Here is a 24096-nt window from a genome sequence, read left to right on the forward strand (position 1 = left end):
CGGATGGGCATTTGGGCTAGATGGACCATTGGTCTGACCCAGTAAGGCTATTCTTATTTGGCCTTTATCTGCCGTCATGTTTCTCCGACAGTCCACACCTAACTGCATTGGACTCTACAATCATGTTGTTCAGTCGGCCAATGGTCCAATGGCGATATCAGAAACCATAAACTTTAATCATTGTAGTTGAGCAACATAAGACTGTGGTAACAATTTGCAATATAGCAAGAGAACGTGTGATAATTAAAAAAACATGGGACAATGTGGTGTTGAAAGGAACTGAAACTGAAAAGGCTTTGCTCCAGTCCAGGTTTTCTGGCCCAATGGGGTATTCCTGTTGAGCTATTTTATAAAGAAAACAGCTGTGTAGTGTGATTTGTTCACAGAGAGTGTGGTTTGGCAATATGTTATTTAAATCAGTGTGATATAAATATATTTATTATGTGGTAATAAAAAACAAAACATGATAAGTGTAATAGAAGGCTTCTTAAAGTTAGTAGGTATTTATGGTAAAGATTTAGAGAGGTACGGGGGTGGGTGGAGAGGCCAGGCGTGGGGGGTGTCAGCTCCAAAGCGCGCCGGGACAAAGGCGCGCCCAGACAATTGAGCGCAGCGCGCGCCGCCACACCGCTCTAAATTACTGTTTTTAGTGCTCCGACGGGGGGGCGTGGGGGGGGAACCCCCCCACTTTACTTAATAGACATCGTGCCGCGTTGTGGGGGGTGGGGGGGATTGTAACCCCCCACATTTTACTGAAAACTTCACTTTTTCCCTGTTTTTAGGGAAAAAGTTCAGTTTACAGTAAAATGTGGAGGGTTACAACCCCCCCCCACCCCCCACAACGCAGCACGATGTCTATTAAGTAAACTGGGGGGGTTCCCCAACAAAACCCCTGTCGGAGCACCTAAAAACTGTAATTTAGAGCGGCGCGCGCTGTGCTCAATTGTCGGCGCGCGATTTTGTCTTTCGCGCCGTTGTCTATGAACCGGGGTGGGGCAGAGAGGTGCTGGCATCCCATCAAGACGGCGCCTGCCTCCCCGCTTTCAGATTTAATCCCTTGATACCTTTCCTCCTCCCACAATCTCTCGAGTCCTAGGCTCTAAATGACCAAACACATTCCTCAAAGTCCCAGGGACATGCAGGTCGGCTAGGTTTGGCCCCTGTTCTTGACTTTACTTACCGCTGCCTGCAATCTTGCGAAGAAGCTGCACGACTTCCATTTTGATATCTGTAGGTGGAAACCTTTGGACGAGGCCAGGTAGAAGAGTCCTGCATGGAAAGGTTTAGAACATCTATCAATACGTCTCAAATAAATGGTCCAATTTTACAAAGTCATCGCTTCTATACCGCTTTTCAAATGATGAAAACTGCAATGCCTTCTCTCATATGAAATTGACATTTTTCAAGCAAAAATGTCTTCCCCTCTTCCCATGTGGTCACGTTCGTAACAGTAGGGTTACCAGATTTTCCGCAAAGGAAAATTTGGACTCATGGCCCCACCCAATTCCACCCCGTTCCGCCCATGTCACACACCCCAGCCCCATCCCCCTAACCTGTTCATGTGTCAGGACGGCATCTGCACATGCATGCGTGTGAAGTCACCACATTTGAGGATGCAGTCCTGAAGTCAGAAGCTTTTCAAAATCCGGACAAAGTGCCAGGTTTTGAAAAGCCGTCCGGATCCCTAGACATGTCCTCCTTTTGGGGAAATCCAAATATCTGGTAATCCTAGGTAACAGAGTGGCCACCAGCCACCTCACCTTCACTTGCTGAACCACAATTGTACTTCCAAATTGTGACATCTCAGATGACATCACATCAAGACAATCAGGTAATAATTGGTGGCATTCTTGAGGAAATCCAGAAAAGGAACTTCTAATGCTTTAAGTCTTAAAGAGTAGCAACTCGCCATAGATTACCCAAACCCCTATGTCCTGCCTGTCCAATTATTGTAAGCTCTTCAGAGCAGGGACTGTCTATTACAAGTCAAATGTACAGCGCTGCATACACCTTTAAACGCTATAGAAATTATAAATAGTGGTAGTGGTAGCAGCAACCTGAGCCTAGGTGTGAAAACCAGGCCGGGCCGCTCTTGCTTTGCTCCACTGCATGCTGGGATTCACCGTTCCTGGTTCTCTCAAGGACTCCCCAAAGAAATTCAGGGCAGTAGAAAAAACAAAACAAAACCTGGTTTAGCTTGTGACCAAGGATGATGTGAGAAATGAAGAGACAGAATAATAATTAATAAATGAATGATGTTAATTGTTGCAGAGTGTAATAACCTAGAAATTCCAGTAGAGGGAATTTGTTTAACACTGTGTGCATACAGCAGTAAGAATTATTGCTGAATCAGAAAAGAGGGAGGGATATTCCTGGGATAGTACAGTAAGACCTTGATTTGCGAGCATAATTCGTTCCAGAAGTATGCTTGTAATCCAAAGCACTTGTATATCAAAGTGAATTTCCCCATAGGAAATAATGGAAACTGACGATTCATTCCACAACCCAAAACTTTAATACAAAATACTGTTATGTACTTGTATTGCAAGACTTCACTCGTTTAGAACAGTCACTACACTCCTGCAGCATCAGAGAGGGAAGAACCATCAGCTCAGTGGCGATGTGACGCGTGTATACGCAGGGAAAGGGGTGACATGATTGAGACATTTAAATACGTCACAGGTCGTGTCGAGATGGAAAACGACATATTCTTTCCCATGGGACCCTCGGTCACAAGAGGGCACCCGCTTAAACTCAGAGGAGGGAAATTTAGTGGTGACACCAGGAAGTACTTCTTCACGGAAAGGGTGGTGGATCATTGGAACAAACTTCCTAGGCAGGTGATCAAGGCCGCCAGCGTGCTCGACTTTAAGAATAGATGGGATATCCACGTGGGATCCCTACGAGGGTCGAGCTAAGGAACTAAGTCATCAGCACTCAGACTTAATGGGGTGGGTCAGTAGAGTGGGCAGACTTGATGGGCTGTGGCCCTTTTCTGCCGTCATCTTTCTATGTTTCTATACTGTATGTACTCGTATTGCCAAGATTTGCTCATTTAGAACAGTCACTACACTCCTGCAGCGTCAGAGAGGGAAGAACCATCAGCTCAGCTGTGATGATGTGACGCATGTATACTGTATGTACTCATGTTGCAAGACATTGCTTGTTTAGAAGTCACTACACTCTTGCAGTGTCAGAGAGAGAAGAACCATCGGTTCAGTTCTGATGTTGTATGTGCTTGTATTGCAAGACTATGCTTGTATATCAAGTTAAAATTTAATAAAATGTTTTGCTTGTCTTGCAAAACACTTGCAAACCAAGTTACTTGCAATCCAAGGTTTTACTGTATTTGGTACTGTATGAACACAACCATTACCTTGCATTTCAAGGCGGATTACAAATGGATTGTCAGGACATTAGAAGTATTTAGGGAGTCATTTGTACATTTTTTTGAGTTGCTAAGGATTACATTTGAATTGTCATGGTATTAGAAGTACATATGGAGGGCGTGGCTTGACGATCATGGTGACCAGATGTGCTGACTAAGTGCTCTCCAGGACGGCAGACTAAATAGATATTTTTATCCTTCACACAGCGATAACAAAACCTTCATATAACTCCTGAGATATCATAGTGTCTGAAAAATGTCACTAAGAATTGTAAGGGAGAAACTACTACTTCCTCATCGAGTAGTAAGCGGCTTAAGCACGAGGTACCCTCTCCTGAAAAACAACCACCGAAAACTATTGATGCGTGCTTTTAAAAACATGACGACACAACAAGTAGAGGAATCACAATTAATACGTACCGAAATAGAAGCTTTGAATGCACAATTCACTGATGCCAGACTTCGGCTTGATGAACTTGAAAACTTTAAAGAGGCACATGCTCAAAATGTCTCCCTTATCCCTAAACATGAGAGGGATATTGTTGCTTTGAAATCCGATTTGGAGGACCTTTCTAACAGAAGTCGGCATAGTAACATAAGAATCCTGGGAATTCCAGAATCTGCTGAAGGTTCTAATATTATCGCTTTCCTCACTGATCCACTACCTACGCTTCTGGATCTAAAATTCGATATCCCATTGGAGCTAGAAAGAGCGCACCAAGTCCCTTCAAGACTCATTCCGCAACAAAACACACCTGGGCCTATAGTAGCCAAGGTATTGAGATATCAGCATGCTCTACAGCTCCTTACTGCCGGAAAAGAAAAGAAGCACCTACTGTTCCAAGGCAAGAAAATTCTTCTTGTTCCTGATCTCGCTAAATCGACGGTGGCCCGCAGAAATTTGTTTTTACAACTACGACAAGACCTGAAGGACATTGGAGCCAGATTTGGCCTTTTATATACGGCTAAAAGGCTAGTTACCCACAACAACAAAACTGCCACGTATCTCGATCCAGCAGAACTTCAAAAATATATTGAATCAATCAAAATGCATTCTGTTCTCATAATCTGAAATTTCTCTCCACAGCTGTGTAGGGCAATTAGAATTCTCGTTTTACTTTACCTCTGCCAGCCCTTGGAGATGCTGGTTGGCGTGAAGGTCAGCCCATGAAGGCTTCGAACCAACCCAGATTTTTCCTGATGTTTAAAATGTCATCTCTCTGGCACTGTTTGTCTTTCTTGGAGATGACATTTTGGGTTTTCTATCAGTTCAGTAAGTTTAAATGTTTTTATTATCTCACATATCAGGTATTATCTGTCTCTTCTCTTCTTGCTCAAATTTTTGACCTGATGCTTAATGAAATTGTACAGTTATCTATCTCATATGACTAATCTTCATATCCTTTCCTTTAATGTCAATGGTCTTAATCATTGTATCAAACGTAAAAAAATGACTAATTATTTACGTTCTTTAAATCCTGATATTATTCTGTTTCAGGAAACTCACCTCTCTCAATCAGATAGTGCAAAAACTGTCATTAAGGGTTTTGCTGCCCCATACTACTCCCCAGCACATAAGAAAAAGAATGGCGTTTCCATATACCTTAAACCAGGGGTGCCCAACGCGTCGATCACGATCGACCGGTAGCTCAGGAAGGCAACATGAGTCGATCGCAGAGCCCATCCCGGGCTCTGTGATAGACTCGTGTTGCCGTCCCGATCTACCGGACCTATCAGCCTTCCTCTCCCCAACGTCAAAGACGCCGACACCGGGCATTAGGCTGTTTTTGTCATTTCGGGGGGGGGGGGGTTGTGGTGGCGTAGCGGCGGCAGCAGCAACAGCCTGAAAAAGAAATCATTCTGGCCCGGGTTGGTGTCATACTCCGGAACTTCTACCTCTTCCAGCAGCCCTCTCCCTTCTACCTGCTTCCGGTCACACCCCCTGCTCCGCGGCTCTCTTCGGCAACTCAGCAGCAGCGATCGACACAAGCTTCTGACGTCGGGGCTTACCCTCTGCGAGTCCCACTTGTTTCAACTTCCTTTTTCCACAAAGGCGGGACTCGTAGAGGGAAGGCCTCGATGTCGGCAGCTTGTCTTGATCACCGCTGCTGACGAGTTGCTTAAGAGAGCCGCGGAGCAGGGGGGTTTTGCCAGGTGCAGGTAGAAGGGAGAGGGCCAGATGCAGGACTCGTGGGTGAGGGAGCAGAAGAGAGAGAGAAAGAGAGAGGGAAGGGAAGGGAAACAAAAGGAAATATTCTGGCTACAGGGTGCATTAACAAAGGAAAAGGGGGGAAAGCTGAAAATGGAGATAGTGACACAAAGAAGAGAAAGAATAAGCAGGGCCTACTGAATAAGGATAGAGATACAGAGGGGACATGAAGAGGAGGTGAAATAGAGACATAGAAGTAATGCTGAAAAAGTGTGTGTGTGTGGGGTGGGGGGGAGATAAAAACATTGAAAGGGCAAATGGTGAACATGGGGTAAAGACAAGGACAGAGACAAATGAAGATTCTGAAAAAGTGGCGAGATAGGGATATAGGTGAGATGGACACAAAGAAGGGTGATGCTGGAAAATAGGTGGAATGGTAATTCTGACAGACACAGAAGGGAAATGCTGGATCAAGGAGAGATGGGGCTCAGGCTGGATGGAATGAGGAGAAATGCCTTGTTGGCCCGGAACTTCCTCTCCTACGTCAGAATTGACGTCAGGGAGCGGAATGCTGGTCAGCGCGACGCTTCTGCAGGGAAAGCTTGGGACGGCGGTGGCTTGGGGGCTGTTCCCCGATGGCGGTGGCAGCAAACCGAGTGGCTTGGGGGAGGGCACGGAGAAAGAAAGAAAGGGGGCAGACAGGGAGACAGAAAGAAGGGGGAACAGGGAGACAGAAAGAAAAAGTTGGGGGAGAGAATGAGGTCTGGAGGAGAGGAAACATACAGGAGGCTGAAAGAAAGGAAGAAAGATTGGATGCACAGTCAGAAGAAGAAAGTGCAACCAGAGACTCATGAAATCACCAAACAGCAAAGGTAGGAAAAATGATTTTATTTTCAATTTAGTGATCAAAATGTGTCGGTTTTGAGAATTTATATCTGCTGTCTATATTTTGCACTATGGCTCCCTTTTACTAAACCGCAATATCGTTTTTTAGCGCAGGGAGCCTATGAGCATTGAGAGCAGCACGAGGCATTCAGCGTAACTCCCTGTGCTAAAACCTACTATTGTGGTTTAGTAAAAAGGGAGGGGGTGTATTTGTCTATTTTTGTATTTTGTTACCGAGGTGACATTGCATAGAGTCCCCCTGCCGTGACCTCTTTGAAAAAACCCGGAATATGAATAATTAACATTTTCTCTGCCTTTCAGTGTGCTTTGTGTTTTTTTTTAATTTTATTGTTGGTAGATCATTTTGACTTAGTCATTATAAAAGTAGCTCGCAAGCCCATAAAGTGTGGGCACCCCTGCCTTAAACAGTCTCTCCCTGTTATTATCCTCTCGCAGGAAACTGATGTGGAAGGGAGATGGAGTTTAATATACATAACAATTCACAAAAAGCCTTTTATACTTCTCAATGTATATGCTCCAGTTTCTGATACCCCTGAATTTTATCGTACCATACAGAATACCATATTAAAATATTCACATATACCAATCATATTAGGTGGAGACCATAATCAACCATTGGACCTATTTTTAGACAAAACTTCCACTTTTAGAACATCCAAATCCAAGACCTTGGATGAAATCAAAACCCTCATGACAAATTTCAATTTATTTGGAGAACATTAAAACCAACTGACCGTGAAAATACACATTTCTCAGCCCCGCACAATACTTTTTCCAGACTGGATTATTTTTTAATTTCTTCCCATTTATCGCCCTCCATTCTTCATGCTATTAATTCTCATATCGGACCATGCGCCAGTTTCTCTATATATTAAAATATCAAACATACCTGGAGACTTAATAACATAATACTAACCGATGAAACCACTACTGAAAAACTTTGATCCTTTAGAGGAATTTTTTTCTTACTAACTCCGATCCACTTATATCTCAAGCTACACTTTGGGAATCATATAAAGCCTCTCTGAGAGGTGAAGTAATAAGTTTAATGGTCTGACAACACAAACAATCAAATAGACAACTTCAAGATCTTGAATCTGAAATACTAAATATGGAAACCAAATACATATCCAATCCAACTGATACGATACTACGCATACAACAAAAAAGAAATATGAATATAATACTCTCACTTCTCGATTGGCCAACAAAGACATTTTTATTTTAAAATCCGGCCAATATATTGGTGGAAATAAAATGGGATGCTCTTTAGCACAATATTTGAAGGGGAGAAAATAAAGATTTCATATTTCATCTATTAAAAATTCACAACACCAACCCTTGCTTCACCAAGATGCTATCAGTTTGGAATTTGAACAATTTTATTCCCACTTATTTCAATCAGAATCTAAATCCTCGATAACGGATATATCCGATTATTTAAACAATATCTCTCATCCAACAATACCATCTCAACTCAAGGATGAATTAGACTTGCCAATTTCTTCTCAAGAAATACTAAAAACAACCACACACGCTTCTAATAAAGCTCCTGGACCAGACGGCATTATGAACAAATTTTATAAAACTTTCTCTTCCCAACTATGTCTTCATCTTTTACTATAATTATATACACTCACATCCTGAAATGCAACACAATTTTGCAGAAGCTAATATAGTAATATTCCCTAAACCGGATAGAGACCCCACTCAAGTTAGTAACTATAGACCAATATCCCTGTTAAATTCAGATTACAAAATCCTCGCAAAAATCCTTGCTAACCAAATTAATAAAGTGATTGAACTTCTAATATCTTCAGATCAAGTAAGATTTATCAAACATTGCTACATGTAGGTTCACTCCGGGGAAATGCTTAAAAAGAGGGCTCTTGTTGAGGAAGGGTTCTTGGAGTGGGTTCGCTCTGGGAAATTCTTAGAGGGAGGGTTCTTGTTGAGGGAGGGTTCTTCGAGTGGGCAGACTTGTTGGGCCGACGGCCCTTTTCTGCCGTCATACTCTATATTTCTCTGTGTTTCTATGATAGGGTTGAATGGGAGTTCCTACTGCAGGTTCTGAGATGGTTTAATTTTGGAGAGGATTTTGTATCTTGGATACATGCACTATATTGGCAACCATCATCTAGAATTTTCCATCGTCTAGAATTTTCCATCGTCTAGAATTTTGATAAATAACTGTCTTACTAACCCAATCAATTTGAAACGTGGAACACGTCAAGGTTGCCCCCTATCCCCATTACTTTTTAATCTTTCTTTAAAACCTTTACTATTGGCTATAAGACACTCTACTCAAATACAAGGTGTCCCTTCTTTCTCTGGAGATCTCAAGATTGCAGCTTACGCTGATGATATTATGCTATTCCTCACGAACCCATTAACATCTCTCTCAGCCTTTATTCCCTTAACCGAATTATATTCCTCTCACTTTGGATACAAGATTAACTGGGGAAAATCAGTACTATTCCCTCTTAATAATTTAGTATTTCGGTCAGATATCGATTCATTTCAATTCTCATGGTCCCAGTGGCGTACCTAGGGTATGTGGCACCCGGGGCCCATCATTTTTTAACACCCCCCCATGTAAAAAAAATATTTTTTGTAATGACCATGAAACTGAATGGTCAGAATAGAAACAGGCAGTGAAAATGTTCTTATATTCCAAACATAACATAACATAAATTATGCCAGAATTGTCATGACATCAGAAGTACATATGGAGTAGTTGCAGGTGATGCTTGGGACAGTTCTGATTGTGTTAGTTCGGTTTTATGTGTTTTTTGAATAGAAGGGTTTTTATTTCTTTTTGAAGGTTTTGCAGTATGTGGTCGATGTCAATTGGTTGTAGGGTTGGGGGTCGAGTGTTGCAGCTCGAATGGCTAGGAGGTTGTCGAACAGTTTTTTCTTTTGACGTTTTTGGTTGGAGGGTGTGTGAATGGTGCGTGAGTTCTCCTATGTCTGTTTGAAGTGGATTGAATTATTTAGCTGAAGAAATTAGTTACCCCCTCATCCCACACACATTAATTCTCTTCCATTTTTGTTCCCATTATAAAAACCACTGATAAGTTCCCAGAAAAAAAATACATTAAAATAAGAAGTGAAAACAAAGGCCCCTACAGATGAGAACATAACATAAGAATAGCCTAACTGGGTCAGACCAATGGTCCATCATGCCCAGTAGCCCATTCTCATGGTAGCCAATCCAGGACACTAATACCTGGTCAAAACCCAAAGAGTAGCAACATTCCATGCTACTGATCCAGGGCAAGCAGACACTTCCCCCATGTCTTAATAACAGATTATGGACTTTTCCTCCAGGAATTTGTCCAAATCTTTCTTAAAACCAGCTACACTATCTGCTTTTACCATAACTTCTGGCCACTTCATTTTTAAGTTTAGATCTTTCCTTTCAAACAGAGACCTTGCTAGATGTCAAATACAGCATGGACACATGGACTTAGCTGTGCAGGAAATGTGAATCTCCTCATACACCCACCATATAGTGCAAAAATGTGCAAAGGTCTGTTTTTTTCTTTCGATCACTACATAGCCTAATGCCACACAAGCAGCGCTGTTACAAACATATTCTGTAGGTCAATGCTAAGGATAACAAAGTTTCCTTCCTTGGACCAGAAGGAGATAAACCACTGGAAGAGATCCCAAAACAACACCCAAAGACCCACTCAGTGTGTGAACCAGTTGAGTGGAGTGGACTAACTGGGGGGTAGAAATGGGCCCGGAGTTTGCTCAGCAGAATTTCCCAGACCACCTCTTCCTCTCAACACATTGACACGCTGCCACCATCACCACTAGGAACACCTCACTGGGTAGGCCAGCTATGCTATAAACTTTATAAAACACATTATTATATTTTCTTATACAGCACATATTTTAACTGAACTCTCTGACATCCTCAGCCTTTCCATTCACAAAAATAGAAGGAAGAAAAGTTCCCATTTCCTGCTGTCTCATATCCCCGGCCTATACAATATTTTTTTTCTGCAGACCCTTCAAAAGTCTGACCAAATCCTCGTTTCACTTGCATTATAAAGTACTGAGGATGCCATCTCTCCCCAATCCCAGGTCCTAAAGTCTAAGACAGTAGCGCAAACTAATGCTGCCAGATTCAGGAAAAAAATTTTTGATTCGATTCAGCCAATGTCGGTCCTCGAGGGCCGCAATCCAGTCGGGTTTTCAGGATTTCCCCAATGAATATGCATTGAAAGCAGTGCATGCACACAGATCTCATGCATATTCATTGGGGAAATCCTGAAAACCCGACTGGATTGCGGCCCTCGAGGACCGACATTGGACACCCCTGGCCTATTGAATTGGTTTTTCAATTCGATTTTCCTGCCCAGTTGGGTGATTTTTTTCAAAACTCCTGGTGGGTTTTATAGCTTTTTCACCCCCTTTGGCTTCTCCAAACCACACTGGCGCTGTGGTGTAAATAAAATAAAGAAACAAAAAGGACTTTTCCTCTCTCTGTTAAATCCTAGCTCACGTTTGCAGTCCAACACCAGCTCTGGCAGGATACACATTTCAAATCTGACATATTATAATCACAAAACAGAAAATAAAATTAATTTTTCTACCTTTTGTTGTCTGGTTATATTTCAAATCTTGTTGGTCCAAGGCTCTGGTTTTCTTCTGATAACTTGCTTGCCAGGGTCTCCTTCTTTCTGCATGCTAACCATCCATCTGCCAACTCTGTCCTCCCTTTCCATTTCCCTTCCCTTCCCAGGAAGTCTGGTATCTTTCCTTTTTTTCATCTCCCTCCACAGATCCACCTTTTCTTAAATACCCTTTCATCCGGCATCTCTCCCTCCTTCCCCACCACCCCAGAGTCCACCATCTCTCCCTTTCTTTTCCTAATTACCCTCCTATCCAGTATCTCTATCCCTCCTCCACACCATCCCTTGTGTCCAATTTCTCTCCCTTTCTGTTCTTTCCCTCCCTAAATCCCATGGTCCATCATCTCTCTCCCTCTCCTCTATTTTCAGACCCATTATTTCTTCCCCCCCAAAGTTTGGCATATGCACGTCTCTTTGAACACCCCCTTCCCTCCGTGTACTTCTAAATCATGGTCCCCCCCAAAGGCCTGTCCCCCCTTAAAGGTCTGCCTGTCCCCCCTTGAAGGCCTGCACCCCCCTTGAAGGCCTGTCCCATCCCCTTGTAGGCCTGTCCCCCCCTTGAAGGCCTGCCTGCCTGTCCCCCCTTGAAGGTCTGCACCCCCCCGAAGGCCTGTCCCCCACTTGAAGGCCTGTCCCACCCCCTTGTAGCTTCTCCCCCCCCTTGTAGGCCTGTCCCCCCTTGAAGGCCTACCTGCCTGCCTTTCCCCCCCTTGAAGGCCTGTCCCCCCTTGAAGGCCTGCATCCCCTTGAAGGCCTGCACCCCCCCCGAAGGCCTGCACTCCCTTGAAGATCTGCACCCCCCGAAGGCCTGTCCCCCCCTTGAAGGCCTGTCCCACCCCCTTGTAGGCCTGTCCCCCCCTTGTAGGCCTGTCCCCCCTTGAAGGCCTGCCTGCCTGCCTTTCCCCCCTTGAAAGCCTGTCTCCCCCTTGAAGGCCTGCACCCCCCCTTGAAGGCCTGCACTCCCTTGAAGGTCTGCACCCCCCCGAAGGCCTGTCCCCCCCTTGAAGGCCTGTCCCCCCCTTGAAGGCCTGCCTGCCTTTCCCCCCTTGAAGGCCTGTCCCCCCCCCTTGAAGGCCTGCACCCCCTTGAAGGTCTGCACCCCCCCAAAGGCCTACCCCCCTCGAAGGCCTGCACCCCCCCTGAAGGCCTGCCTGCCCCCCTTGAAGGTCTGCACCCCCCCCCCCCGAAGGCCTGTCCCCCTTGAAGGCCTGCCTGCCTGCCTGTCACCCCCTCCCCCTTGAAAGCCTGCCTGCCTGCCCGCCCACCCCACCCTGAAGGCCTGATGCCCTGACCCACCCCGAAGGACCGCTCGCCCTCCTGGCCTCCCCGCACCACCTATGAAGCAGCCGCAGCAGGATCGCGAAGTCAGCGTCAACAATCCCTGCGCTGCTTCCTGCGCCACGGTCCCGCCCCTCCTCTGACGCAGGAAGCAGCGCCTAAGCAGCGCAGGGATCGCTGAAGCTGACTTCGCGATCCTGCTGCGGGCTGCTTCACAGGTGGTGCAGGAAGGTCAGTGGGGCGAGCGGTCCTTCGGAGGTGGGGTGGGACTGAACGGCAAGGCCGGGAGCACCCCCTTAGGGCTGGCACCCGGGGTGCACCGCCCCCCCCCCCCCGCCACCCCCACCCTCCCCTTGGTACGCCACTGCATGGTCCACCTCTCCAATAAAATATTTAGATACCTATGCTCATAAAGATTTTGATGTAACTATGGAAATCAACATTGCCAAATTGAAAGAATTAGTTACACAAACATTATCTAAATTGTCTCCTTTATACATCACTTGGTGGGGACATATTTTAGCAATAAAAATGACACTTGCACCTCAAATCTATATATATATAAAATCGGAGGTATGTATGTGTGTATGTATGTGTGTGTGTATGTGCCGCGATCACACAAAAACGGCTTGACCGATTTGAACGAAACTTGGTATGCAGATCCCTCACTACCTGGGATGATATGTTCTGGGGGTCTCGCAGCCCACCTGCACACGTGGGCGGAGCTACAAACATAAAATCAGATTTCACCCATTCATGTCAATGGAAAAAATGTAAAAAGCTGCCATTCTCACAGTAATTCAAAAACGGCTTGACCGATTTGAACAAAACTTGGTATGCAGGTCCCTCACTACCTGGGGTGATATGTTCTGGGGGTCTCGCGGTCCACCTGCACACGTGGGCGGAGCTACAAACAGAAAATCAGATTTCACCCATTCATGTCAATGGAAAAAATGTAAAAAGCTGCCATTCTCACTGTAATTCAAAAACGGCTTGACCGATTTGAACAAAATTGGTATGCAGGTCCCTCACTACCTGGGGTGATATGTTCTGGGGGTCTCGCGGCCCACAACTCTATGTTGCTTACTCAAGGCTGGGTTCACCCAAGAATTTATATGTTCTTGCTCCAGGAGGTGAAACTAAAATTGTTGTTTATAATCACGTTTTGCGTTAGTTGTATTGTATTCATTTTGTCAAATATTTCACATTATAATTTGAATATTGTACTTTTTATTAAGCTGTAAAAAAATAATTTCATTCACCACTATAAAGTATTTTTATTTGAATCCATTTACAGTGTTATTGCTATAATTAAATACCCGTGCAACGCCGAGTCATATATAAACTTACCATGCTCCATGGTCTATGTAAGCCATCAATATACCGCTGGATAGATCAAAAAAATATCTGCCTTTCTATGACAACATAAAGTACCAAAAATAGGTCTGGATAAATTAAAAGCTAATAAATTTCAAGGAGGGGTTAATCTACCAGATTTTTACAAATATCATTTGGCGTCATTAGCTAAATATGGTTCCTATTGGATAACCTATGGTCCCTCTCACTGTCCTAAATCCACTCCATCTTGGCTAAACTTGGAAGTCTCATTGAGCAAACCGATACCTATTAATGCTCTACCCACCATGTCTATACCAACTGACCTCAAACATCTCACTCTATTTGACGCTACTATATCTGCATTACGAATACTAGACCGTATAGCGACCGATTCTATTTTTACCAACAAAAATATGACTTTATGGAATAATCCAAAATTTAAAACATAATAATCATTGCTTAAACTGGAAACTATGGAAAATAAATGACATTTGGCAAGTTAAAAATTTATTTAATGATTCTGAATTGTTATCTTTTCCTAATTTTTGTCTAAAATTCCCTGCCTTATCTTCGAGATGGAAACAATGGACAACTCTCACCTCACTTCTTGCTACCGTCCAATTTTCTGAGACCTCCTCTCTATTGCAATGGAGTACTTTAATTACTTCTACGGGCAAAGCAATTTCATTTTACTATAAAATCCTCAGAGATTACCACTTTAATCTTTCTCCTGACATTGTTAACAAATGGTCACAAGATCTTAACATTCAACTCACAGATAAAGAATGGTCTAGTTTATGGTCTAAAATTAATAGACCATTACTATCTGCTAGCATGTCTCAATCACTTTTCTTTTAAATGTGGCGTGGCGTGTGGACACCTTACAAGACGAAAAATGCAAAATTAATAACTGACGATCTATGCTGGCATTGTCTAAAATCCCCAGGTACGCTCTTACATATGACTTCTACATGCCCCATGATCCAATCTTTTTGTTTGTTTTTTTTTTTTGTTTTTTTTAATCTTTATTCATTTTCAAAAAAATACATTAAATGTATATATATATATATATTCAATCACAGTAACAATAAATATATCATTCACATTCTATCATTTGTACATTTCATAAATTTTTATCCCTCCCTCTTCCCATCCCTCCCTCCCATATATTCCATAATCATATAAATATATATTAATAATATATCCCTCCCCCTACCCAAATTAATTGATACAATTAAGGGAAACATTTTAACTAATCCTTACAAAATTTTGCTAATGGTTTCCACACATCCTGAAATTTCTTGAAATATCCCTTTTGTAATGCAATAAATCTTTCCATTTTATAGATATGGCATAAAGAGTTCCACCAAAAACTGTAATTTAATCTCCTCCAATCCTTCCAATTATATGTAATTTGCTGAATGGCAACCCCTGTCATTATTAGTAATAATTTATTGTTATTCTCAGAAATCTGACTTTTTGCTCTCATTTCCATGCCAAATATCACAGTATCATAGGATAATGCCACTGGGTTCTCTAATAAATTATTAATTTGGTCCCAAATTGATTTCCAAAAATTCATTATAAATGGGCAATGAAACAATAAATGATCTAAAGTTCCTGCTTCTAGATGGCAGTGCCAACATTTATTAGGCAAAGAACTATCCAATTTTTGCAATCTAACAGGGGTCCACAACGCTCTATGTAACAGAAAAAACCAAGTTTGTCTCATAGATGCTGACACCGTACATCTCATTCTCCAAGACCAAATTTGTGGTCATTGAGATGCAGTAATTTCATGCTTAATCTCAATACTCCAAATATCTCTTAGACCAGTTTTTAATTTCTTTATAGTAAATCCAGTTAATGTTTTATACCACTGGGCGGCCTGGTGACCCAAGAAGTCTGTCTGGAAACAAAGAAACTCCATACTAAAATGATTATTTTTGGATACCAAGTATGGTCTTTCATTTGTTCCATTTCAAACTGTACTGCAGATTTGTCTTTTGATATTGTTATAATGCGTTCTTTACCTCCTTGCTTCAATCTTTGTACTTGAGGGAAGAAATTAATTGATATAATGATATCTATTGCTATACAACAAATTCTTTGCCATTTGAAATCTGCATCTTTATTGAATTACACATTTTGGTGGAATTCTCTATGTCTCTTTAAAAGATTTGAGCAAAATGAAATATGGACTAAAGACTCCTAGCCGTAATAATATTTGGAAACCCATTGACGTACTTCCAGTCTATTTGAACCATCTTTTCATTTCCAGTCAGACACTATTTATACCCTGATATGTATATATTTTTTGATGCTGATTTACTTTCATGAACTGTATTTGTTATCGGTTTCAGCCTTTTTATAATAATTCAATAAAAAGATTGAACTGGATTGGAGTAGTTGCAGGTGATGCTTGGGACATTTCTGATTGAGTTAGTTTGGTTTTATGTGCTTTTTGAATAGAAGGGTTTTTATTTCTTTTTTGAAGGTTTTGTAGTCTGTGGTCGAGGTCAATAGGTTGTAGAGTTGGAGGTTGAGTGTTGCAGCTCGAGTGGCTAGGTGGTTGTCGGACAGTTTTTTTTTTGACGTTTTTGGTTGGAGGGTGTGTGAATAGTGCGTGGGTTCTCTTATGTCTGGTTGAGGTGGCTTGAATGCCTAGTCAAGTGAACATGAAATCTGACGTCTCAGCATAATTAACCACAAGGGATATTGTTCAAGTGACTAGCCTGAGTGTGTAACATATGGGGTGAGCAAGTGCCCAAATGTGGACAACTGTAAATAGGGTCAGAGGTCTGGGGATTAAGAGTAATGGGAGATGTAATTAGGGGCGGAGAGACAGGAAATAGTCAAGAAAAGGATGATAGGTTGGGAACTGCCTTCACTCCATCCAATGAGCGAGCAGGCAGGAGGGACTAAGAAATGTTCGAACTATCTATAAAACCAATGGATGTCGTTCTTTCGATGCAAATTGGACACCTTTTCTGGCCATGAAGAAATAAAAGATTTTCTGCTTTACCAAAGACTTCTGGAGTGTTACTGTGATTGTGTTTCATACAGGCAGGATGACATCTTTACACGTAAGGTGCCCTGGCTCACTCACCTTTGAAAGCGAGGACTGTCAAGATACACCACCCCTTCCTTGTCTGTAGTCTGGAAGCTGGTGAAGGTGCCATCGGACAAGGGCAAGAGTTGGAGCCCCAGGAGGTCTTGATATTGTCCATCACTGGTGATGTATTCCAGTATCTGCAGCTTCTGTTGGCTCGAGATGTTGCTCCAGGCACCTCGTCGCAAGACCCCTCGGATAAACGAGGGCGAAATAGTCTTTAATGCAGTTGGACTATTCGGACTCAGCTCTAGAGCTCTCTGGACGTTTTCTGGAACTCTCACTAGAGGCTCCTTCACCAACAGGAGGAGTTCTTCTAGAGTATTTTTTAAGTTTTGATTTTCCATGCTTGGTAAGAAGATGACTTCAGATGGTTTCAGCCACCTGGAGTTATCGGAAGCCAAGCACAGGACCTCCAGCTCTAGAAGCTTCTGGGAAATCTTTTTAATCAGGTTATGCCACTTCTCTTTGTGCTGAGTCTTAAAAGGGTCTGGCCAAATACCATAGGCCACAGTGGCTGGCAATCTGGAGGACTTGACCATGCCAACGGCTGCCTGGATCGCTCGGCAGTAGACGAGGGGCAGGACTTCCTCTATTAGGAGTTGATTCCACCGAGCGGCTTCATCATGTTGCTGGTCCACTTCCACCCATTTCATACTCCTCCTGTCGTCTGTCAGATCAAAGGTGGCGTTGACATGGACAGGGAGGCCTGTTCTGTTTTCTTCTTTGTCCGGGAGTGGCAAAAAACAGCTCAGGCGTCCTTCACAAGTATCTCCATGTTCATTGGTGAAAGGATAAGCTAGGGCCACGGTTGGCCTGTTGCTCAGCTTTTTTGCAAGATCTTCCAGATCTGGGAAGCTTCCTTCCTTAACGATACTGGTTATCACCAGCCACCGACATTCTGTGTCATCCCGGCCAGATCTCTGTAGCGAAATAACTTTCAAGCACCTAGAAGTGAGGATTTGAGCAAAACTACCAGGATTTGTCTGCACTAGCGTTTCATTGTCCTGAATGGTTGTGCTGACCGTCAGTAGGTTTTTCACAATCCCATCCTGCCCAACACTCTTCAAGGACACCTTAGTGACATTTCTAAGGAACAAGAGGCTGATACCGGCATCTTCGCTAAAAGAACCAAAGAGCTCTTGTATCCGCTCGGAAGTGTAAAGGTTATCCGAGATCTCCGAGGCCATTTTCCTGAGTGGGAAGCGGAAGAGTGTCCCTGGGAACCGGTTGTCCCTTGTGACGGTGGCCCAGGAACCCCGACCAATGGCCTCTAGGGCATTCCAGAAGGGCTGAAACTGATTGGCACAAGTTTCAATTTCCTGTTTGTCTTCATGATATTCCAAGCTCCACTTGAAGCCTCCTTCATCAAAAGCAGTTTTCTGGGGGTCCAGCATGCCAACTTCCTGGCCACTGAGGACACTGGGGAGATCTGTGGACATATGAAAAAGAGGGAGAAAAACATCCCATTAATCCATCAATAATTTGGATACTGGTCTAACTCTAGCACACACGGGTTCTCCAGCAAGTCCTTTGGATACAGCCGGTTGGAATATCCACAATGAGCATTCATAAGATAGATTTTCATGCTAATTATCTCATGCATACTTGTAGTGGGTATCCTGAAAACCTGACTCTCTGGGTGTGTCCTGAAGACAGTTTAAAATTATTGCTGTAGGTAAGCCTCTCTTGTCTGTACCCTTCTCCTCTGCTGCCCAATTCCTGACTCCATCCCTTCTCCTTTGCTGCGCCATATGCCTGGAACAAACTGCCCGACGTGGTACGTTGGGCTTTGACTCTGGCAGTTTTCAAGACCAGGCTGAAAGCCAACCTTTCTGAAGCTGTGTTCAAATTCTATTCCAACCCGCTTGTAAAGCGCCTATATCTGTTGGTCATTCCCTCTTTAGTCCCTTTGTAATTCCTTACCCAAGCAGTGTATAGATTCACCCGTTTTGTTCTGTCATAATTAGATTGTAAGCTCTTTCAAGCAGGGACCGTCTCTTGCGTGTTCATTATAGAGCACTAGTCTTTAAGCCCGTTACATTAACGGGTGCTAGAATAGATGTGTCTGTCTGTCTGTGTTTCTTTATCTCTCTCTACTTAGCCGCTGTCTGTGTCCTTCTGTCTCCCCCCCTCCCGAGCAAAGCTGTCTGCCCCAGCACACACCTCCCCCCAAATCAGCCCCCTTTCCCTCTCCCTAACTGTCTCTCAATGGCCCTCTTATGTCTTCCCCCCCAGAGCAAAGCTGTTTGCCCTAAGCACACCCCTCCCCCCAAAGCAGCCCCCTTTCCCTCTCCCTGTCTGTCCATGGCCCCTTCTGTCTTCCCCCCAGAGCAAAGCTTTCTGTCCCCAGCACACCTCCCACCCAAAGCAACCCCATTTCCCTCTCCCTATCTCTCCATGGCCCCTTCTGTCTCCCCCAGCACACCCCTCCCCCAAAGCAGCCTCCTTTCCCTCTCCCTGTCTGCCCCCAGAGCAAAACTGTCTGTCCCCAGCACACCTCCCCCCTAAAGCAGCCCCTTTTCCCTCTCCCTATCTCTCCATGGCCCCTTCTGTTTCCCCCCAGCACACCCCTCCCTCAAAGCAGCCCCCTTTCCTTCTCCCTGTCTCTCCATAGTCCCTTCTGTCTTCCCCTAGGAGTAAAACTGTCTGTCCCCAGCACACCTCCCCAAAGCATCCCCTTTCCCTCTCCCTATCTCTCCATGGCCCCTTCTGTCTCCCCTCAGCACACCCCTCCCCCCAAAGCAGCCACCTTTCCCTCTGGCCCCCTGAATTAATCCCCCTGCTTACCCTCCCTCCATCCCGGCGTCTTCTGGCCTGCTCCTCTTCAAAGCAGGCCGCGATCGTGGTGGCCAGCCCCAGCGAACTTCGCAGGCCGCTCCCCAACCCGGAAGCACGTTCCCCCCCCCGTTCCAGCTTGCTTCGGGTTGGTGAGATGAGGGCGGGAGGTGTGTTGAGCTTGCTTCGGGTTGGTGAGGGCGTGAAGAAGGGAATGGCCAGAGTGATCCCTGGCCGGGTTCTAAAATGGAACACGGCCACGGATCACACACCACAGCGGCAGTAATCACGCTTTTTTAAAAGCGCATGCGCCGCTAACCTTTTATTATATATAGGATTGCGTGTGTCTTGGTAGCGCTATAGAAAAAACCTAGGATCAGGGTCCCAGCCCAGGCTTCCACAAGCCATTGTTGAAGCCCACGTTTCCTGTCTCGCTTCTGTACATCAGAAGCCCACATTCAGGTTTTCAGCTCAAGCTTCACAACCATTGCATGAAAAGACCGGACACCTGCTCCCACCCAATGTTCATGGAGATGGCAAACCTCTCGCTCCTAGGCTGCAAGAATTCGTGTTGGAAGTTCATGTCTCTAGCAGCCCTGCTACTGAGTGCTGACACGCTTTCACCCAAAAGGACGTGTCATCTTGGTTCTAGAATTTTGGATATAAAAAGGTAGGGTTACCAGATGTCTGGGTAAACCCAGACATGTCCTCCCTTTAGCCTGGATGGACTTTCCAAAACCTGGCAGTTTGCATCTGAAAGGCCTCCGAGCATGCATGGATGACGTCTTACACATCCGCGCATGCTCCAGGCCCTCCAGATGCGGCCGGAGCTTGTCGGGGGAGAAGAGGTTTGTGGGGGCGGGGCTGGAGTCTGAACTGGGAAGGGAATGGGATGGAGCAGAAAGCGATACTGGGCAGGGCCCAAGGTTAGAACAGTGAGGAACCATATGTCCGGTGTTTTGTGACCCGAAATACGGTAACCCTAACAAAGGCCCATATTCTGTAAACGTCGACATACAGTAGGCAATGGTAGCTGCCTTGATCATGCCTACTGATGTCCAACTTAAATTGAATTAATTGGCTTTAATTGGTGCGGTAATTGAACGCATCATTCAAAACCAATTAAAAACTTGTTAAAAAAGTAGGTGTCATAATCGCACCTACAGCTTGGCGGCTAGAGGTGCCTAAGGTCAAAGTAGGTTAGGGTTAGGGAGTGGAGATAAGATGAGCTTAGGAGTTGCTAGGCCCGATTCTAAAAAAAACTAAGGAGTCGGTAACATAAGCATTTAAAAACCCTGGCCTACACTACTGGTGCCTAAGTTTTTTCTTAGACGCCACTAGCCGCGATTCTGTCAACGTCAACTAAATGTGATGTGACACACGGCCAGCGCCTTTAACAGAATCTGGGCCAAAATGCAAAGAGGGTGAGGGAAGAGCGATACATTGGATAACCAAAGGCAAGGGGTGAGAAAAATTCAGGAAGGCTCTGTGGGAGGTAGAGAATGACACGGGGACAAATTTTCCCCCGTGCCCGCAGTCCCATCCCCACGAGTTCTTTTCCTGTCCCCGCCCCATTCCTGCAAGCTCTGCACAAGCCTCAAACACTTTAATATCATGTGTTCGAGGCTTGTGCGGTTACGGCAGAGCTTACAGAAATGGGGCAAGGAAAGCGACAAAAACTTGCGGGGACGGGACGAGGAAATTGGGTTCCTGCGGGAACGGGAACAAATTTGTCCCCGTGTCATTTTCTAGTGGGAAGGTCATGGATTAGAATGCCGGGTGACCAGATCTGGCCTCACCTGTAATGTGATAGACCGAGTTGAAGCCCAGCCCAAATCTCCCCACCGTGTTGGGGTCTTTCAGCTTGACACTGTTGCCTGTGCTCTGGATGCCCACCCAGTCCTCTGGAGAGAAGAGAGCGTCGTTGTAAGCCAGAAGAGCAGGACCTGCAGGGCGGAGGGAAAAACAGCACAAACGTTTCTATTTATTTAGATTTCAATCCCGTTCTCCCAGAAGCTCAAAACGGGCTACAATTTGACATTCACAAATCCATTTTAAAAGACAAGACTGGTCACAAACACGGGACAGTTAGAAGGGAGTATATTGAGAGGACTCTGGTGGCTGGTCAGCGGAAGAGAAGGCGGGCTACATCTAAAATCGGGAAAAATTAGAAACCGAAAGTCAAAGATCAAATTTTTAATTTAATAGATATAGGGGGTCCTTTTTATTAAGGTGCGCTAAATGCTAAGACACCTGTAGGATATAATGCAGGGATCTCAAAGTCCCTCCTTGAGGGCTGCAATCCAGTCGGGTTTTCAGGATTTCCCCAATGAATATGCATTGAAAGCAGTGCATGCACATAGATCTCATGCATATTCATTGGGGAAATCCTGAAAACCCGACTGGATTGCGGCCCTCAAGGAGGGACTTTGAGACCCCTGATATAATGGATTCCTTAGCATTTAGTAGGCACTAATCTTTAGCGCACCTTAATGAAAGGGCCCCATAGACTGCAGATCCTGAATGTATTACACGGCGCTGCACAGAAACAAGCATGGTAAATTATACGAGGGTGGCTTGAAAGTCTGATAAAAAAGCAAGTTAGATGACAGTCTTCCATCGAGCGCTACACATTTAGTCCAAAAAAAAACCTGGAAACTCGCTAGACTAAGGGCTCCTTTTTCAAAGATGCGCTAGGGCCTTAATGCATGTGTTAAACTCCCGGGCGTGCTAGCCACGACCGCCTCCTTTTTAGGAGGCAGTAGATTTTCGGCTACCGCCCACTATAGCACGCAGTAATTTTGTGCGTGCGCTAAAAACCCCTAGCCCTAAGTGTGTGGCCCTCAACGGAGACTAACTCCCTCTTCTACAAAGCCGCGCTAACGGCTGCCGCGCCGTAACGGCCCCGAAACCCATAGAGATTTAAAGGGCTTCGGGGCTGCGCAGCTTTATAGAAGAGGGGGTATGTTATAAAATTTTAAAAAAATAACCCCCTTTTCATCAAGCCATGTTAGGGTTTTGTTTTTTTTAAAAAAAATCACAATCCACTGCAGTAAAAATTCCGACGCTCCTAGGAATTCTAAGAGCGTTGGAGCTTTTACCGCTTCAGCCCACGATAAAAAAAACCCTAACGTAGCTTGATAAAGGTGGCGAGGGGAGTAAATAAAGCAAAATAACTTGCTTTGGATTCCGGAACTTGGAGGATGGCTGGCTAACTGCCAAGCTCCCACCTTTGAGCATCATGTATTAGATTTAAAGCAATAATTTTTCTCCTGATTCATTTAAAATCTGTGGAAATGTCATCAACTAAACAAAAGTTACAAGAAGCTCCTGCTAGATCAACAGGAACGATCAAGAGATTAAAAGAGGATTCACAGACTTCCAGTGAGGTTCCTTTACCAATGGATGCCTTAGATATGATTGAGGTAATGGAAGCATTAAGAAACATCAATTTAAACCTAATTGAAATGAAGAAAGAAATGAATCTTATGAACAGTAAGTTTGATATATTAAATAACAGAATGGACAAATTGGAAGATAGAATGGGAAAATTTGAACACATACAACAAAATGTCTAGGAAGATCGAAATGAATAAAAAAAATGATAGATATGGAAAATAGGTCTAGAAGTCAGAATTTAAGAATAATTGGTTTAAAGGAAGGTGCTGAAGGGAGAAATTGAGAGAGCACATAGAATTGGAAAGAAAAATGCTCAACATCAAGAAAAACCAAGAACTGTAACATTGAGACTACTAGGATTCCAACAAGTACTGGATATTTTAAAAGCTGCAAAAGAGGCAAAAAAAATCTAACATACAAAGATTCCAAGTTGGTCTTTCTCCCAGATTTTGCAAAAGAGACTGACTTGTCCAGGTCAGGAAAAATTTTTTTACAACTTAGACAACCTTTGAAAGAAATAGGAGCTCAATATGGATTATATTATCCTGCGTTAATGAAAATCAATACAAAAGGAAAACTTTATCAGTTTAATGATCCAAAAAAACTTAAGGATTTCCTGTCATCTCAAGAATCCAAGATGGCTGCACGTTAGTTTGGTGTCTCCTACCGTCTTCACGGAACCAGCTAATTCTTCTGCTGTTTTCTATATATCATGAGATGTTTGACCACAATATTTTTCAAAAATGCCTCATACCTAAAGAAAGGGAGTTCTGAAACCGATTCCCTCCCAGTTCAGAAGTTCAATGCCGGTTCAGCAACAGACCTTGGAACGGTATCTGAATCAACTTTCAACCCACTTACCGAGAGAAGAGGACCCTGCTGTAGACGAAGACAATGGAGCGTCTAGTTTCTTGGGGAATTAAGTATTGTTGTCCCGTCCGACGCTAATATGGGTTGCTCCGGCAGTGATCCCAGGGGCAGAAGTTGCTGACCTGGGTTTGAGCCAGGAGGGAGGAGCGCCCATGGAAATGAACGCCGAGCAACCAACATTGGGAGTTGCGGCAGGTACTACCCTGCTTTCTACTCCTTCGGTGGTGATTCT

General features: G+C 44.2%; 1 protein-coding gene across 1 annotated transcript in view; it reads right to left on the reverse strand.

Annotated features, from left to right (window-relative positions):
- The window catches only part of LOC117368661 (sacsin-like), a 45461-nt gene that overhangs the window by 14133 nt on the left and 7232 nt on the right, over window positions 1-24096 (reverse strand). The window contains exons 5-7 of the mRNA XM_033962386.1: window positions 21395-21541; window positions 16815-18249; window positions 1181-1269 (exon numbers count right to left, since the gene is read on the reverse strand). Of these exons, the coding sequence (XP_033818277.1) occupies window positions 1181-1269; window positions 16815-18249; window positions 21395-21541 (1671 nt within the window). The remainder of the gene's footprint in view (window positions 1-1180; window positions 1270-16814; window positions 18250-21394; window positions 21542-24096) is intronic.

Source organism: Geotrypetes seraphini, chromosome 10 (genome assembly GCF_902459505.1).
Source record: "Geotrypetes seraphini chromosome 10, aGeoSer1.1, whole genome shotgun sequence".
Lineage (NCBI taxonomy): Eukaryota > Metazoa > Chordata > Amphibia > Gymnophiona > Dermophiidae > Geotrypetes > Geotrypetes seraphini.